Genomic DNA, 19,976 nt, shown 5'->3' on the forward strand with positions numbered 1-19,976 from the left:
TTGTAATCTGATTTTCAGGAATGATCTTTGAAGGGAAATATACTTAAAAGTAGCAAGTTTACCATGAAGTACAGCCAGAAAGGTGGCCTAGAAAGAACCGAGGAATGAAAGGATCCTTATAGTTCTTTGATCCCTCTTTGTGTCACATTGTGTAGTCAGCCATGAAAATTAAACTGTTGTAAACTAGGGCATCTGCTCCCCTAAAACCCAGTATTTGGCACTGTTCAGAGATAGGTTGGATTATCACACTCTGGGAAGAGGAAAAGCCGCTAATACAACTAAAAAATACATTTTTCAAAATCCTGTAGGATGTAGAGGACAATTTCCTGTAAAAATCAGTTATCTCATCCAAAATGTGCACAGTATCATTGTAGAGAAACCCTGTCTTCCACCTCTCTGCCGCTCTGCTGAACTTTTCAGAGTGGAATTACTTTCTATTCCTTCTCTTTCTCTCCCCTACTCCCTTTTCTCCAATTTTATCAATAGTTTTAAAACAAATTAAGGGGGAAAGTCTTCAAATATTATTGAAGAAAGTACATTGTATGAAGTAAAGAAGAAAGAATGAGAAAGAGAGGGAAATTCAAGAGAAGAGAGGAAAGGAGCTTGAAGTAAGTATGTTAAGGAACTATAAAACTTTTGGAGTAAAAAGATATCCAGGAGAACATGTCTTCCAACCCTGGGAGCTTTCTTAAATGATTGTTAGCTATGAGGATGACTACAAAATTGTATGTGATAACAGGGCATCATCATGACCTAGAGCTAGAGGCATTAGATTCATTGTCTGGACACTGTCCCAAATAATATATGTGTGCACTTTTTGAAACACTCATTACAAGCCAACATTCAATTTCTGGACAGTCTTAAAAATCACACAAACTCCTTTTACCCTCAGCAAAGCAGAGTTCCAGTTCTCAAGATGACACGAGATCCCGTGCTCTTTCGCCACATTTGGAACACATACAAATCTATTTCAATCCACATTTAAATTTGGCACACTTCCGTATCATGCAATAAATCCAAATTAACCAAGCACATTGTTGTTTTATACTTTATTTGAGAATAGACCCTACATAAACTATGTCAGGAGAATACAGATCTACACATAATTTCATCAGTCAATAAATGGAGTCGTTAACATAACAGTGACGACATGATACTATGAGAGACAGACATATGACCCAGGAATATTTATAATTCTCACACATGATTATATTTATATCAGAGATGGATATATACATATATACATGTACATGTGCATATACATACATATATCCATACATACACACACATATATACATATATATGTATAAAATGTTTTGAAACAAAAGCCAAGAAAAGAGTTTGCCTTCTTGCAATAATTAACCATTTGAAAGGGAAGAATGGTTCTTATTAGTGTCATGGTGTTAAATCTCTGCCCCCACAAGGAACTCCAACACCCATGGCTTCTGATGAAGACGTAGGTTTGCCCTGCGATGGAAGCATGAGGGTGAAGAACGGGCTGCTGGTGTGGGGCCGAGAGCAGAGGGCATGCACAATGAGAGAAACGACCTTTGGTGACACGATGAAATCATCCTTTTGTATTAAACATAAATTATTAATACAGTTTAAAAAAATAATCTTCTGTTTTCTTTTGAGGTTGAGGAGGGAGGAAGGGTGGGACGGGCAGTAGAGAAAGGTGGGCACTTGCCTTTTCCAGTTACCCTAATACCAGCCAAGAACACACCCCCTCTACTCTGGGGCCATCTTATCAAATCACATTATTTTTTGTTTTAAGATCTTTCTTTTTTTCTCTTGAATTGTTTTGCATAAAACACCTTTTATTAAGAGTTTTATTTATACAATGATCTTCTTCTCTAGGCAAATGAGCTTGTCACTGAACTGGATTAACTTCCCAAAACTTGCCATGATGCAAATAAAGTTAGCATAGTCAAAGTATTAATTTTCCATAAAATAAAGGAATGGATGAAAATATACCTCAAAGAAAGGAACTATTAGTTAAACCAATTTTACTAAAACCACAGTCATCAATAGGAACAAATTTAGGATTCAAATCATGGGAAACAAATCACAATAAGTACTTCCTAGTGGCCTGGGGAAAAATCAAACAAGTATCCTGAAGGAATATTTATACGATAAAATAGAACACAAGAATAACCAATGAAATTTAAATAAATGACATAACATCTACTTAAACACACTTCAACTCAGCTTCTGTCACAGTCTCCATTAATTAATGATGACTTGGAAATACAATATCCATTGTTGAAGCCAAATTGCATTCCTTTTTTTTAAACTTTGTGAGTGAATTAGATTGGCCCTGAACAAGTGTGCAAACATACAGCATGTGGCCCGTATGCCCAATGCACCACTGCTCAGCAGTTGCCATAACCCAGATAATCCTGCAGGTAGCCAATATATCTATACAGACACTGGGAAATACACACAAACACATAGGATCAGACAAGATAGAATCACTTTACAGATATTTAGTAGAGAAAGCTTAGGGGTAGGGGATGGAAATCAGTTACAACAGCACCCAAACTTCATTTGCAAAATTCCCCTCTGAGAACATAATATCCTACTAATGCACTGAAGTAGGTACCAGCTGATTTTCCAGATATTGAAAGTTTGCTGCACAATATCAGCTGAAAGATAAAGGGACATGTAATGTCCAGTAGGAAACAAATAAGTGTATATCATTTACACGGCAATAAATCCTTCATTTCCCTTGAAATAAGATATGTAAAGTAGCACTTAGTTTAATACAAGTTTTGTTCTGCTTTAGACCTAGCTGTAAAAAGCCATTCATGCAAAAAATTACCTCCAGTTTTAGCTGGATGTTTAAAGGACACTTCTCCTGAAAACAAGTCCCTTACACTTAGGAAAGGGAAAAATAACCACTCAAGACAGCCAGCACTGACTGAGAGTGGAAAATACAAGACTTTGGTGTTTGTAGGGCATTTGCCTTAAGAACCCAGAAGTAGAGCTGAGCTCGCCTCTGAAAAGGCAGAGGGTTACAAGTACCCTTGAAGATTTTAGGACTTTTCCGGAAAAAGTATTGAGACCCTTTATAAGGTTTAATCCTCTGGCATATTCCCTCTTGAAGCTTCTATTGACATCACCTGTACATCCGGCTCTGTGTTTCTGGTCTCAGGCTACCTTTCCACTGGCCAGTATGTCACTTGTCCAGTAACAGTGAATTTTCAACACTTTCTTTGCTCTACAGAAAAAAATACCTTCTATTGATGCTAGTCTTTGTTGATCATGCTCTTTCTAAACTAGGATTATTCCTCAATTTAAATATTTAAAAAGCTTCCATATTCTGTGGGGCCTCAATAGAAGAACTTGAAGCCTACCCACCCCAGTGTTCATAAGAATAATCTAGATAGACTGATGTCATGGCTCTTTGTGCATGACAAATGTTAATACTGGAATAGGCTTATTTTCTTACCCATCTTTAAAAGAAATCTTAATGTTCTTTCACCACTATCTGTTAAAAATTATGATAATTAGCAATGAAAAGAAAAAGGAAGTGAGAGAGTAGTAGCCTTGAGCCTTGGATAGCCCAGAGACAGACAAAGTAGAGTTTCTCTAACATCTGTGCAGCATGAGACAGTGCTTAAGATGAAATTTGCAGAGGTTGTCTTGCCTTACAAGCACAGGACCCATCCTGACATGAGTGGTGAGGAAGATGCCAACTAGTCAAGAAAAGAGAGTGCTGCTTTAGGGTGATATTTGTGTATTATTCTGCTATATGAAAACTGGCCAATCACAAAGGAAAGTTAGCAGCATGTGCTTCTGCTACCCTATGGGCTCAGTGTACTACCTCACTCTGCCTGAAGACCTACTTTCTGAGGACCTATTTCCATTCTTACCATGATTTTTCAAGACAAAAATAGCTGCTGACCAATGGAAAAGATGAAGGATGCTGACAAGCAAATAGTGGCCTCCCTTGAGTCTCCAAAATGCCTCATAGCAGCTTACCTGGGGCCATCTCTATCTGCTGAGTTCTCTGATCCTGATCAACCACTGTGAAATATTGCCTCCATATGCACACCAAGTGAAACAGAGATTTGTATATTGTGGGGGATATGCAAAAATTTCAAAATATTGAATATCAGAAATTTCAAAATAATACTCCTATAAGGAGTTCAATATTGGAGAGTTTACAAGTCAAGGGAATCTGTAAAGGCTTTTTTAAGGGGAGCCTGTTCCAAAGTATGCCCTCCACCAACATCTTAGCATCTTCCCCATCTTCTAAGCCGCAAGAATTGAGTAGGTTAGTTCAAACCCTAGTATTTATCAGGTCAAGAAAACAACAGAAATAGCTAACTCAGCGTTGGGGAAAAAATAAAAGCTATTGTAGGTTTGGGGATGAATAGAAGATGCAAGCCCCTGAATTTAGGATTGGGAGCAGGTTAGTAGGTAGGCCCTAGGTCAATTGAGAGGGGGGTGTTTGCTGTCCTTGGTGCTGAAAAAGATACTCAAGAATTCATTACAGAACTTGTGCTCTGGGTTGGGCAAAGCCAGAAGCTTTGCTGATCAAATGGAAAAACCTTTTACCAAAGGCTGGCCTTAGGCAACAGTCCTCAAAAATTGTTCCAAAAGTCTCTTTTTTCATACCATTTCAAATTAAAAATATCCCTAAAGCTACGCTAGTTTTTCTGCAGAGCAGAATGAATGCATTGTCAAAATATGACAGGACAGTCCATGTCACCCAAATCCCCATTCAGGCTTACAGGCATATTCCCTCATGTGCAGCCATGGCCCTGTGCCCTTAGAATAAAATCCCGTAACACATGTGGCAGCAGGGTCTGCAGATGCTGCCTCCTAACTTTGTTGTGTAATACTAATTGTTGATGTCAAGTTAATTTGGTTTGTTATTGACTGAATGTTTTCAAAGGAAATATTTGGGTAAAACTTTACCTTGTACTGAAACATGGAGCTCTGAATTCTTCTTGAGCTCTAATTTTACTGTCACATTTCTGGAAAGTGAGAAGACCTTGTGTTGTTATCAAGGGACAATCTAAACTTATACACAACTCATTCCTATCTGCTTCTACACCCTCAGACATACACATGTGCATACACATGTGCGCACACACACACATACACACACACACACAATGTCAACAACTAAAGCCAACTCGAAGAAGGACATGAACCCTCCTTGAACAGTGCACCTGTCTTTGCTAAACACAACAGCACTACTGTTTTCTCTCACATACAATGTGAGAATTTTCTTGTCTCAAATTGATTTCCTTCCCTTTTAAGTTGACAGTTCCCTCATGCTAACCCTCTGTGCTCTACGCATACATAATCAAAAAATCCCTTGATATCATGGGGTACCAGAAAAATAACGTGAGTCAACTGGATTGTCTTCAGTTCTGATAGGTGTAGGGGTGCCCTTGCTTTAGATACCAGCTTTGATCAATTTTTGCTAGCCTTGGAATGAAAATATCCCATAAAAAGTGGAACTTCCAGAATGGGGAAAGAAATCAAGCACCGAAGTAGATTCTAGCTGTTTTTGTAACAAAGAAGCTCAAATTTCCCATATTTAGTGAGTTACCTCTCAAATGATAGCTCTGAGACCCTTGACTACTCAGTGGTGATGCTAGGAAGTTATACAGTGAGACAACTTGGACTTTTGCAGTGCAATGAAGGTACCCACCTCCTCAAGATTATCAGAATGAATTACAAAACATCACCCTGAGCCAGCTTGCCTTCTCCAACTTCACACCCCAACTTTAAAAAACACAACCCAATTTGGATTTTCATTTCAAAGAGAGCTAGGATGCTTTCTGCCTGCTAGACAACTGTAAGAGAAAAATCATCTAGACAGAGATCTAAAACAAAGGTTTTACTATCCCATATAGGAAAAATGAAGGTTGAGTAGAAGGTAAGAAGAGAAAAGAGAACTGAGGTATTCTGAACTCAAATAAAAGCATTTATGAATTTCTCAGCATTTTGTATATTCAGCTTTATTCTGATTTTTCTTTAGATTGGTCAAAATTCTTGTAATAAATGCACTGCATCTTGTCAGGTACATCACACCTGATGATTGCTTTGGAATTGAAAGGAAATAATATTGGAAAGATTTATCTTGTCAAGTAGTCACCGCTGTAAGCTACTTAAAATAGGGGTTGGCATCACAAACACCTAGGATTATTTCAGGGGCTCTAAACGGCATCACTGCTGAAGCCTTGGTGATCTCATCTCAGCACTTACTGTCAAGGGCTTCATTCTCAGCCAAACCAGGTCCTCGGTGGGACTCCCACTCACCTTTTAGCTGTGCTTGGGGTAGTGGTGGCTTTGTGTTTGGTCTTTGCTAGAGCAGTTCTTTCCATCTTACAGTTATTTTCCCGTGCTGAGACCACTGGCCCTAAAATGCTTCTAGATCACTGTCACTTCAGTGCTCCCTGCAAGTTAGCTTCACTATGAATTTATTGAGGAAACTTTACAGTCTTATTTCACAAAGAATTATGGGAAAATCTATAGAACCTCATGAAAGCAATGAATGGGAAGAAGTGACATGCAGCAGGAGATGCCAATTCCCTAAAAAAATCATGGTTCTAAGCCTGAAAATAAAATCAACCAAAAGTTTCTTTTCAATGACAGAGCCAAATCAGTAAACTCGGCCCTGTGTGCTTGTGTTTTTAAACCATTTTTCATCACTAGATGCTCAATGGTAAGTCAAAGGAGAAAACACTAATGATATAACATTTAAGAACCAGATTTCAGGATGAATTAAAAGAAATTGCTCCTCCAAACACAGTGCAATTTAAAAGCAGCTCTGAGCTTCATACCCTGAAAGACTGTGTACAACACTTCTATCCAAAGAGTCAGTTCTACCTACTCAAGGGACTCTGAACAGCCCACAAAGCACTCTTTGTTGACAACTGTGAGCACTTCTAGTATTAACAGTGTGACTTTGTGTTTGCTTGTTTGTTTGTTTGTTTGTTGGTTGGTTGGTTGGTTGGTTGGATTTGTAGATCGAGGCAAAGACACAAAAATGCCAATGCTTCTCTAAAGGTCATTCTTCCAGACCTCCGTCTCCTACTGATACTATCTCTACTCACCATTTTCAATCTGTCTTGCCATTTTACTTAGGCAACATTTTAAAATGGACCCCTTAGTTTTTCCTAAAGCAATAAAAATGAAAAAATCAAAAATATCATTGAAAATGTTAGTAGGGATTAGGAAAAGAACTACTATTAAACTATTTCTAGATGGTTGTTTTTTATGACTTTTTAAAATCACGACTGAGTCAGACATGAATAATTTGTTTTGAACAGCAAAGGTGGATATTTAGTGTTTTTTAGAGGCACTGAAGGGAAGAGGCTGAAGCATCTATTAATATGTGATGATTTGGTGAACATGAGGTTGAGTTTCCCAGCTCTTTGAGTGATTTTTTCCTATCTCAAGCTTTCTTAGCACCCTGGGCTCAATTCTGTTCTTATAGTATAACCTTTCTGGCACTAGCACAATAAAGATTTTATTTAATTGAAAAAGTCTCTGGCCACATCTTACACCCAAATTTTGCAAGCTTCTTCAAATACACATGTCAATCTGATAGCCACTCCACTAAATAAAAACTTGACTGAAGCTCTTATTCTATAATGATATAGTATACCCTTGATCATAGGGGCCTAGGTAAACGTAAAATCATGGTCTTACACTTAACAGTATATTTAACAGCCAGAAAACAAGAATGAAAAATTAGGATGAAGATATATGTGTGGGAAAGCCTCCCCTTTCCTGATCAGATAGATGAGATGACTTCAAAGACAGAATGAGGCATTATAATAGTCTCACTGTCCTAGGGTCTGTTGTGCAAAAAAAAAGGCCTGTAATGAAGTGCTAATAAGGAGCTAATCACTTTGTCCTCAGAGCTGGAAAGAGATGGATGGCTGGGGAAACCCAAGGCTAAATCACAAGCCTGTTGACGCTCAGGTTAGAGCAGAGGGGGATGAACCACTAGATCTTTCTCTAGCTTCTCACAGATAGGACTTAATCCTTTCAGGGATGAGATGGGAGGAAAGAATCCAGTTTGGAAAGCCTTCAAAAGAGAGCTGCAAGAGTTATACTGAAGGTGCCAGTGACCAGAATGAAGATGTTTACACACTCGTGCAAGGGGGAATCTTGATTCTCCATGGGTAACAAATCTGAGCAATGAAAAGGAATAAATTTGACTTTCCCTGTCACTACAATAGCAGAAGAGGCAAAAGCCTGCGACTAGCTGCCAGCTGCCCACTTAAAAAAAGACATGAGTACTACATTGGCTCACATAGCTGAGGGGACTTACACGGTCACCCAGCCGAGGAACAGCCCGTTGAGCCTGCTAGCTATCAGCTCAGCTCTCAGCTTTGCCCCGTGCTAACCTTTCCACTTCACACTGCAAACCCTTTGGATTGTTTGAGTTTTATATCTGACTAATTGCTTCAGCCCAAGGACAGATTCAATAACTTGCTTACTTTAGTTCATATTTATATTTGCACTTAATGTTTATTATGCAGGCATCAGTTTTATGTCTTTCTTCCCACAAAATTAATTAAATAAAAATTGAATCAAGGCTTAGTTTGGGTTTTGTTTATAAAAAGAAAAGTAGTCTTGCATTTAAATATATAGTCTTTGAGAAAATCAGAATTTTCTCCCTCAAAAAAAAAAAAAAAACTTTGTAAAAATTCTGAAGTGCAAAAAACCAAAGGCTATGTATTGATAGCAGTACAGCAATATAAAGGATTAAGAAACAAAAGGTGATGCACACTTATTTGCACACATATGCACACAGTGGTTAATAGAAGCAACACAGATGTGACTTCATGGTTTTTACACAGACATTATTGAGGCATTTGCGTGCACAAAGTATGCATATTTGTGCATGTAACCAAGTATCATGACATAAATAATAAAATGATAAATGAAGATGGAACTATGTGAGCTTTAGCATCTAGAACAAAGCACACTGATAATTGCTTGTAAACAAAATCATCAAGAGTACTTCTCTATGACTGCAATGTTACTCTGCTCAGAAATCAATTTTCCCTGTCAATAAACTAAACACAATGTGCTCATCTGGAAACTTTCAGTTCTCCTAAAGAAATATCTAAAAACATACAAGGAGGTTCTTACTACTCATATTAAAGATAAGTAAAGTATAAAAGTTAGTTTTAAAGAGATCAGAATCACAGCATTCTGGGAGGCTGAGGCCAAAGGATGGCAAATTTAAGCCCAGACTGGGCAACTTGGTGAATTAGTGAAACCCTGTCTCAAAATATACCAAAGAACTGGGGGTATAGCTCAGTGCAAAGGCCCTGGGATCAATCTCTAGGAAAACACATATGTACACACACACACACACACACACACACACACACACACACATTCACAGAGTAAAAAAAAGAAGTGGAGTCAGTATCATAAAAATTGCAGAAAAATTTGTTGTACACTATTCTAACACCTTGGGGGAAGTTTTCAAAAATGCCTGTGGTAATGTGGAATATTTCCACAAATCCAGAGCATGAAGGGAGCTGAAGCTAAGCTGAAAGCCTTTTATCAAAAATTTCAATATCAGTAATGGCCCAAGTTTGTAGAGAACTTGTGATCACAGCTCTGAGCTGCTTCTGGCTCTGTGTCTCACTGTGCCATCACACAGTAAGTTATACAGGGTTCAGTCCATTCTAAAGTTCACTGGGCCTTAAAGAGGGTTGACAAACTAGTGCCAAGGGAACAGCTGATTCCTCTGTCTAGAGAAGCAGCTGTGTAGAGGACACACTTTTGTCCGTCAGAATTCACCTGCCCCATCTGGATGCAATCATGACCTTGTGTCTGGCCTTTGAAACTCCAAAAGACTAGAGGTCCCCGAGCACAGCTAACTGATATGGGGCACTCCCATTTTCCACAAATCATTTCATTCCTTTGTGCTGTATCACGATATGCTACAAGACTCCTTGTCATCAGCCTCGTGGGTTTCATACCTTGATTTGCAGTCCTCTCAAGGAAACCCAGTACAGTGACAACTACTGTCACTCTGCCTGGCTCAGCACTGTGGGCAGAAAAGGGAAAAGCTTCCTCTCTTAGGGTGAGACCCCAGCCAGAGCTCCTCTGCTCCTGGAGGCTGAAAGTTCACGGGCTGTGAGAAAAGTAGGTGGGAAAGACAGAGGCAGGTCGAAGAGGGTAGGCCAGCAAGAGTTCCAGATGGGATTTACAGAAACATACCGCACGCATCTCAATGAGCTATGCAGTAAAATTCACTGCACAGAGGTTAATCTAGATGTCAACATTGTCTGACAGTACTGAAATTACTCCAGGGCAGGGCTCCTTCAGAAGTCTAATATAACAGTCAATTCCATCCTGCTTGCAGGAAATGAAAGTTTTCTGCTTTGTGTGTCGAATCATTCAGTGCCAATTTTCTTACTATTTGAAGTCCAAACTGTTTGTGGGCCTGAGATTCACCTCTTATTAAGACTTTCACAGAGTTTGAGAAGGTGGATTGTCTGTACCACGGAATCTGGAGGAAAAAAGGAAAACAAAAAAGCAAAAGGAGAGAGAGAGAATATCTATTTACTTCCCTATTGTGGACAGCAGAATCAAGTGACCTGCACCAGATTTGTTTTATGTACTCCAGAGTCAGGTTCAGAGTTGTCAGGTAGCTGTTAAATGGAAACAGAATCAGGACAGACTTCAGGGTAGGAGGTGGATACTGAGTATTGAATGTGTCCTATCATTTAAAGCATTACAAAGTTAAGAGTTTTTAAAATGTAAATCTCACAAACTCTTTTTAAGTAAAAAGGATAGACTTTGAAGTTTGCATTTCTCAGAGTTGGGGAATGTCACAGTGAAAAGAATCTCAGGGTGCACACTAGAGATCTGAGCTCTGTGTCTTGCTGTGGCTTTGCAGAAGGGATGCGTAAGCTTCTCATCAGCTAAGATGCAAGGAAAGCAAATCTCCTAACACACCAAAATCAAAAAGTACAACTTGAGAGCCTGGATGTTCTTAGAAATAAGTATTTAGTAGTTGTTGTTTTTTTTTTTTTTTTTTCTCATCTGTGTTGCCTTGCTACATCTAGAAGAAACTTATCTGTTTGTCTGCTAGAATTACCTCTTGAAATCTTGGGCCATGGCCCACACATCAAGCAACATATTCCTGAGTGATTAGAAACAATAACAGGACTTACTGTTTTGCCACTATGAGGGACGGAGCCCATTTCATTGATTTGAGACACTGTTCCCCACTGCAAATATCAAGCCAGGCCTTGCTTTAAACTTGGAACTTAGTAGTTTACTAAAAAGGAAGAAGAATATGACCTTCGTTACTTTGATCTAGGCTTCCAGCCATGCTCAAGGAGTCTCGTGCTCCCCAGCTCGCTCTAAGAATACCTATGTTGGCACACTGAAACTTGAGTCACAGGCATTTCTTGTTCCAAAGTATAAGTATTTTATAGGCAGCCAAAGAAACTGCTTGGGAAGAATGTACCAAGCAAACAGAAATCCCTTCAGAAGCCAAGATTCAGATCCCTTTAGGAAGAGCAGACCATACTCAGAGCAAAAGTCCTAAACCCAATGCAATGACGAATATTCACCACAATGACAAAAGTCAGTAATGCGTTTCAGAAAGAGTAATCACATATCAGCATCTCACATGCCCTCTCTCCCGTCCCTCTTGGGGAAGGAGTCCTCTGCAGTGAGTGACTTCTAAACCAGCTCCCACATAAAGTGTAATAGGAACAGTTCTATGTGGTGATATATTAAGCAACCAGGAACAGTGATACTCTCATGCTCAGAATGTTATTGTCAAGATAATTTAATCTGGAGAGCACCAATGACCAAACATTACAAGATGACAGATTTCCCATCAGAACCATGCTGAATATCTTTGAAGCCAGTCTCATCCACAAGAAATATAAGATGCAAAGGGAACTCCATATCCCAATCAATGTGCTAACTCTAGGCAGTCCTTCTCTGAAACCATTCCAACCAAATATGCACATGTAGATAAGATATACAATTTACATATATCTGCATTTTCCTTAGAGAATTATTTGCAGTGGTGTTCAAGCAATCCCAAAACATTTTCTGGAATCTGCATTAATAGTTCATTCATTAGTTGCACAAAAACTTAGAATTTTTCCTTAGAACCTATTGAGTAGTGACCGAAATGATTTATTTGGTGTGAAAGAAGATGGAGCTCAAAGGCAACAAAGCCATAGTGAGTGGCTGCGTACTTAAGGCCTAGGCTTCAGGGGCTGTATTTTGCTCTAAGGCAAATTCCACTAGCCATTCTAGAGTCTGGCTCTCAACTGAAGTGGACAGGAGACATCTCAGAAGCAACGGAGGGCGGCCCTCTGAATTGCTGCCACATAGGCTCACTCGATAAGCATCTGTTGTTATGTCTACACTCTATATTCTGAGCAATGCCTTGAGAAGACCCCAAATTATGACTGTTCATTGTGATAACTGTACCTCATAGTCAAAATTATACTGATTTTTGGTTCAGAAAAGAAAGGAAAAACCCATGGTCCATTTCTGAATGGTGAGGACTTGGATAAAGACTTTGCAACTTTCAACATGTCTTCTTTCCAGTATGTTAGTTCCTTACAATTAGTATTTAAAGATAAAGATCTTTTGGTTTTTGACCCTGAGTTTGAGTTGCCAGTGAGAAGTGGGCAAACCTGTTCCATGTGTCAGAAAAGTATCTGCTGACTTTGGGCATGTCGGTGCTGAGAGGGAAATGACAACTAGTTCTAATGTGTGAACTAGTTCTAATGTGTAAACTAGAGCAAGCAGTTTCTCTTGAACATACAGATGTTCTGGATGAGGCTTGTTTGCCTGGCCACCACCTCCACCAGTATCCCACAGACACACCAGATGTTGAACTTTCTTTTTGCCCCATCAGTGATCAATCCCTTCGCCATTGGTAACTTTTTTCCTCTATCCCTCCTTACCTTTAATTTTATCTCATTTCTAACAAGTAAGCTTTGGAGTTGATGGGAAAGGAACATAACTGCTTTTTTTAAAAAACTGAAATGGCCCCTAAGTATATCTACTTCAACCACTTAAATGTATCAGAAAGAAAATTGGATAATTTGAGAGATTAATTGTTTAGCCAAAGTTACCTGGGTAACCAAGAGAAAATCCAGCAGTTGTGATCTTTCTGATGTTCCCTGTGCCTTCCTAGCATAACTGACTCTTTCATTCCTGAGATGAGTTCATGCAGGCCCAGAAAGAAGCTGAAAGATCTTCTGTTGATGTTGGTTTCTGTAGTATTTAGCACCAGAAATACTTGCACTAGTGTGTTCCGATAAGTAATCATCACCAGAAAAGAATGTCAGTGCTCAGTCTGAACCCAGAAGATCAAAAGACCATTTACCTCTAGTAGGAAGCCTCTCCCCAAGACAATTTGTGCATAGCCTACCGAGTGGAAGTCCTTCGTCTGCTGACTAAGGGAGGTTTAGTGATCTCCAAAGTCCACTCAAAGATCAGAGATACAATTACAGGCCAGCATTTGGTTCATGTCTAAAGCCAAAAGGAACATGGAGGACCCTCATCCATAGTATCTTGACCTGAGGTGAGCATGTGACAGAAAGTCACTTATGTTCATTCTATAATGGGACCAGGTGAGAACAGCATGGCCAGGACATCACCCTTGGTTTCCAAGAATATTCACAAATCACTACACGGAGCTTGCTGCACGTGAAACACTCAGAGTCCAGCTGCTGTGCTCTTTTAAGGTGTAAGCATTTTGAGCATGAGAGGAGGAGAGTGGAGTACACGGGAGCAGCCACATTGGCTGATGAGATATGATTCAGTGACCCATTTAAACACACGGGGTCTTCTAAAAATAAATATATAAATAAATAAATAAACCTTAGATAGTGTTTTTCTGGTACAATAAAAGGTAAAGATGGAAAACAAGAACAAATGCTTTCTGTGCATCTAGCATACTCTTTTTTCAGACTCTGATTTTTGAAGACATGGATACAAAAGAGAAGAGGACATTCTTACCAGAAGTGATCCCAGCACAAGTCTAGTGTGCTCTCAGAGGCAACTGCCTCCACTTACCCAAGGCCTGAGAAAGACTAGCCAGACATTTCAGAGTGATGCTCAGAAAAGATTTACACAGGATCTTGATGCTGTTTGAATATAAGAATTCAGAGCCAGAAGAGGGCCAAAAATTAGCAAGGACACACCTTGTATGACAGATGGGAACCTAAGATAGTGAAGCAGGTCTTTCTGGTTCGCTTTCAGAATAGGAGGAATACTATGCTCTGCACACCCCTAGGCCATAGCCCTATTCTCTGCCTCCTTTACACTCTAAATTTTTATACATGTCTTGGTTAACATGTAGGAACTCCACAGAGCAGAAAAAAAGTGCAAAATGTCATCCCAGTCTACCTCTATTAATTCTACCAATCTCTCTCTCTCTCTCTCTCTCTCTTTCTCTCTCTCTCTCTCTCTCATGCACTCTTCCGTAGGTGGCTGCTCCTGGTGCACATAACCAAGACATGACCCCAGTGGCAATGCACAGGGCTATGACATTAAGACAAAGCCAAGCTGACAAGCTCAGGGTCCTTCAATGGTCCTTGTTCCCCAAGGAATTAATTTGTTTTATTTGGCGATGATGACTCAGTGCCATGATTTGAACCTTCACATATTCTTTATACCTGGTTGTCTGCAAGTTTCCAAACCATTTCGTCTCCCATTATCAACTGTGAGGTTCTACAGACCATATCCAAGAGGATCAAAACCACAGAGTATATTTTGGAAGAGGATATGTGAGAAGGGCAGTGAGAGAAGCACTGAAGGATCTCTTCTGTGCAGAAAACAGTTCGCCCTCAAGTCCCTCAGGTCATTCCATCCCTGAACATCTTTACAGATCAAAACTGCACTGTGCCCTTCCACCCAGCATTAACAACCCACACACAGACCAAGGGCTTCAGGTGAAGCAAAGAATAGAAATAAGAGAAGTAATTGCTGCTGGATGGTAACAGAGGGTTCTCTTGAGGTGGTCAACCTCAAAAGCTTTCCTCCAAAGTCCTCAGAGACTAGGTGTACAGCACAGTGAGGAGACCCAGCCCCAGCTTCCATTCACCCAGTTCTCTTCCCAGTCCCTCCACATAGCTTTGCTGATCCCTGAATCCCAGCTGTGACTACGATTGGAACACAGCTCTTTTCTATTTGAATAAAAACATTTTGAGATCTAAAATAGCAAAATCTCAAACACATAATTCAGTCCTAAACCCCACACAGGAATTCACATATTTCAGCTGACCAGGGCATCCAGCTGACAGTTCTTCAGCTGGCAGGAGTGGGGGCAAATCAGAGGCTCCCAGGAGGATTCTGTTTCGGAAAGGTCAGTCCACTAGGTAGCTCTGTGCTTGAAGAGATGTGGATGGGCCTGGTGCCCCAGGAGGGGTGCATCTTCTCCTCCCCAGCAAAGGGGCTCTGGGCATTTCCTCATCTTGTGCCAGAGAGCCCAGAGATCTGATCTGCTGAGGTCCTTGGCAGCAGCACAAAAGCAGAGATTCCCCTGATTTCTGGGGCACGGGGCCCTGGCCCTAGCCCAGATGTTTCATTCTGGCTCCCTGGTCAGCACTCAGTCCTCATTAAGATGCCCAGCCTGCAGGACTGACCACTCATTGGACACTTCCCAGAGAAGCCTCAGCCCCTCCCTCATTCCCAGCACACAAAAGTGATTTCTCAGTCCCTGCCTTTTCGCAAGCTCAAAGGTGGATGCATCAATCCTTCTAGGGGCTGGAAACGTGAGGAGAATGCTAAGGGCCCTGGAGCAGATAGCATGTAAGTAGATTCTTCCCTGCTGGCTCTGACCCATACCACTGCCTGCCTCCCTGAAGCACATACTGCCCTAGGCTCTCACCAAACCTGGATTCTTTCCCTGGCAGTGGGACTCACTTAGTACTTGATAGAATCCTAGGAGGTGGGGCTAGAACATAGGGTTGCAAGATGAGAAACAGGACCAGGGAGCATGTCTAACAATGACCAATAACCAACTAAGTCTCTTGCTATTGAGCCCCTGAAACCTGCTCTGTCCACTTTAGCAGCCAATGAGAAGGAATCTATTTCCCACCCTCCAAAACTCCCCTGGGGCCTGAAAATGAGACGTAGGGCCAAGGAGTCATTCCAATGAAGGAAAGACATGTGGCAGTGCCTTGTCGAGATTCGGGTTTCAGCTATTTATTCTTCTGTGGTTCTTTAGTCCAGAAAGCAGTTCTTGAAGTTCAGAGGATAGAAGAACAAATCCCCTTGGAATCTAGCAAGGAACGTGGCGTGGTTTCCACTCAAAATAGATGTAATCTGCTCTTGTCTGGGTTTTGTGGTATTGTTCAGGGTCTACTGGTAGGCGCCATCAGCGCTTCCCAAAGGTATCAAGACAGTACTCTGTAGAAGGGACCAATCAGAAAATTGTCCAGAAGTGGAAACAATGGAGAAGGGCGAAGAGGCAAAGGTGAGGGTAGACTGGAGGCATTCTGGTCTTCTGAGTCACTTCCGGCTGAGCAAGGTCAACACAGTCTGCGCATGTGCCTAGTAATGGCACTCATGCGCAACAGTGATTATGCGCCTCCCTAGCTCCTCCCATCCCAAAGCAAAGATTGTCTCTCTGCAAGGTCAAGATCTGCTCAGATATCCGTAGAACTGAAGTAGCACAGTCCACAGCTTAAGTCAAGGGAATGTTCATTTAGGTTAATAATATTTAAGATTTTCTGAGTCATTAAAGTCTTATAGTTTTCTAAATCAGCAGCTTCTCTCTGTATTAGAGAAGGTATTCTCTATAGATATAGATAGATAGATATATAAATATATATATATGTATATAGCCAAACTGCCTTACAAGGTTTTTTTTTTTTTTCGTTCTTTCTTTCTTTCTTTCTTTTTTTGTTCTTTTTTCTTTTTTTCAGTGTTGTATGTGTAGCAGGCACTTGAGTTTATATGAAGATGTTCCCTTCAATCAGGGAAGGAAGAAAGGAGTTGTGAGGTGGTAAAGGGAGATGTGAGGCAGGGATACAGGAGGCAACAGAGTACGAATCTTTGACCACCAGCTGCCACTAGCCAAGAATGTCCAGGTAGATTGGGGTGGCCTTCCCCAAAGCATGGAGGATTTTGTAGATCTCCTTGATGTTCAACCGCTGCTGTGGGTCCCTCTGCCAGCAGCCCAGCATGACATCGTATACCTCTTTGGGACAGACACGGGGCCTCTCCAAGACACGACCTTGTGTAATGCACTCAATGACCTGCAGGAGAGAAGGGCAAGAGAGTTACATTCAAAGGCCAGCCTTGGTCTCGTGCCTCCTGCCCAGCAAAACTCAGCAAGTTTATTAATGGTGTTAGTGCCAAGCAGAGAGTCCCCAAGCACAGGTTGCAGGAGCACCTACTTTGATGTTGGTCTGTACAGTGGTTCTAGGGGAAGGAGCAGGTGGGCTGGTGGAGCCCGCTGCTGCTCTTTGAATGCTACCTCTTGGGCCAGGCTAAAATTGACATTGACTCACCCGTTTCCCTTTTACTTCCTTCTTTTATAGTCCTGAATTTCAGCCAGGTTGACTCAGTTCCATTCATTTTCCACTTGCGTGTGGTGACTGACTTTTAACCCCTCCTTCCCCCTCTCAGGAGTCTCTGTGACTTTAAAACCCCCTTAAAGTAACTCTGCACACTTTGGTCCTTGCTCCCATTTTTCCTGTTAGCACCCACTTCTCCTCTTGATGCCCTCTCAGTCACAGTCTCTGTGTACACAACTAGGCTTGTTTCTGAGTGCAGAAAGGTCTTCCCTCATCTTTGCATGGAAGCATGTGTCTTGCATCTTTTAAAGACTTTGTGTGTTTGTTTTTTGCCTTTATTTATTATTGGATTCTACAGAGTCTGTTGCTCAGTTCATTCTTGTTTTAGGTATTGAGAATTCTTTTCAATGGGAGGCCCCTGAGGTTTGATATAATTTCATATTTTTGTTCTACATTTCTTTCAGATACTTCCGTTTTATCTTACTTCTAATACTTACTTTGCTAGACTTAGCATTGGCCATTTCTTCAGGAAGCTCTTGGTTTTATTAGACGATGATATTAGAAATTTATATCTGGCCCCTAAAGGTGCTCACTGGATCATGACTCATACGAGACAAGGCAAAGAAATATGTGTGCATTCTAACTTACACATATACACCTAATGATAAGGTTTTATGTGAAACCATCTGTGTATATATTAAACTAATTTATACTGATGTCTACTATCAGTATATTCTGGCCAATAGTCTTAAATGCTAAGACTAACCATTTACTACTACCTACTAAGTTGCCAGTGCAAATCAGTTAACCTCACAGGAATCAAATATCTGACTTGCCCACCTCCTAGGAGTAGCATAAGTACCACGTGTAACCAAGAAGAGAAACTGTATGGCTCAATATAGCGAAAACATAGCCATAGGAGGAGCAGAAACAAAACAAGTTAATGGAGAGCAGACCACGTTAGGATCAGTTCTGTGTTTGCCATGCATTCGTATCTTGAAAGGTGGGAAATAGCACTGTGCATCAGACCCAGACCTCTATGGGTATTAAGCCAGTTCTCTGTCACTGAGCTACCCCCAGCCTAAGGCTGAAACTGAATATGAGAATTTTCAAGGTTTCATCTCTTAGTTTTCAATTTGTTTTAATCTCTGTCTCTAACACTGTGTAACCTCAAGCAAGCTACTTACCCAGAATTTCAGTTTCCACACTGGAAAATTGTTTGTGAAGATAAAAATGAACAGAAAAGCTCTAGTTCAGTAGTCAAACAAATGTCCGTCTTCCCTGTCCATGTTAGTCTATATTTACTTGGGCAACAGGGCAACAGAATTGCTTTGCTTTCCTGCCTTGTAGCATCATTTGCTGTCCAATGCTACCTTGTGCTGGGTGTTGTCTCTTGTCCCTTGGGCCTGGAATGGTCTATCAAGCCATTGAGTATCAGCACCCGCCTGGAGGCTGTGTGGCTCACTTGGCTTATTTCTCTGCAGGGCCACCAGGTCTCCAGCTCTTCTCAGTCCCCACTGGTATGACAGCCCAATTTGTACTCCTATTACTTTTACCTTTGTGAAAAAGGATCCAATTCAAACCACAGTAAGAGCTTCTGATGCTAAGATCAAAAGCACTCAGGAGTGTCTCTTCTCATGGGAAACTATCCATGTTGTCAACTTCTGTAGAGAAACCCATTATTAATGACTGCCAGGCCCTGTCTGCTGTGGTGGGTGGAGTGGGAGAAGTGGCTGGGGGCAGAAAGCCTGCCTTCAAGGGCAGTGCCTCACCAGGCAGTCTTAGAAGAAACCACAACGCTGTTAGCTACTACAAGCCTGCTCAGGTGTCCAGAGAAACTTTTCCCGTAAGACCAATAATACTCTGACTCCGAGCCTTGCTTTCTTTAGAGTACCGAAGTGCACAGGCAGGGGTGCGCTAGGGCTCACCACAGCCATGTCTGCATGCATGTATAGGCATGTGGGTGCATGTGTGTGCATATGTGCTTCTCACTCTCCGGGAAAATAATATTTTTTAAAAGACTATAACAGATTCTGGAACAAATTCTTTCCCTATATTAAAAGGTTGTCAAAATGTTTTTTTCCTACGTTAGGAACTGTAGTTTGGCCCCATTGAGCTTGTGAATGGTAAGATACTACAGATTTAAAGGACAGCCTTCTTTTGATCTTTGAACTTCACTTAATTAAGTGGTCAGGATATAAGAGAGCAGAAATAGATATAACTTCTAAGCTACAGGACACTTTACTGAATATTACAATGAGATTTAAATACTAAAAAGCTTTTGTGTTCATGTTTTGCCAGAAAATAGAAGACCATAAAAAGAATTGGAAGTTCTGGTAGGTCAGCTGGGGTAGGAGATTGATCCCCCTTCTTATCTGTGAACTATATTAACTCTCTGGGCACCACAGATCTGTCCACCCATATTGGAAAAGCATCTGGATGGATCTGGAGTCAGGTGAGCCCAGA

General features: G+C 40.8%; 1 protein-coding gene across 4 annotated transcripts in view; it reads right to left on the reverse strand.

Moving 5' to 3' along the window:
* Positions 1-1,034: 1,034 nt before the first annotated feature.
* Ntrk3 (neurotrophic receptor tyrosine kinase 3) overlaps positions 1,035-19,976 on the reverse strand; it is a 382,309-nt gene continuing 363,367 nt past the window's right edge. For all 4 annotated transcript variants that reach the window (XM_063250018.1, XM_063250017.1, XM_003475257.5 and 1 more), the window contains one exon: positions 1,035-17,249. In XM_063250018.1, the coding sequence (XP_063106088.1) occupies positions 17,064-17,249 (186 nt within the window). In that variant the 3' untranslated portion in view covers positions 1,035-17,063. The remainder of the gene's footprint in view (positions 17,250-19,976) is intronic.

This window comes from Cavia porcellus, unplaced genomic scaffold (genome assembly GCF_034190915.1).
Source record: "Cavia porcellus strain 051 isolate PalLab524CR breed Dunkin Hartley unplaced genomic scaffold, mCavPor4.1 scaffold_6, whole genome shotgun sequence".
Classification (NCBI taxonomy): Eukaryota; Metazoa; Chordata; class Mammalia; order Rodentia; family Caviidae; genus Cavia; species Cavia porcellus.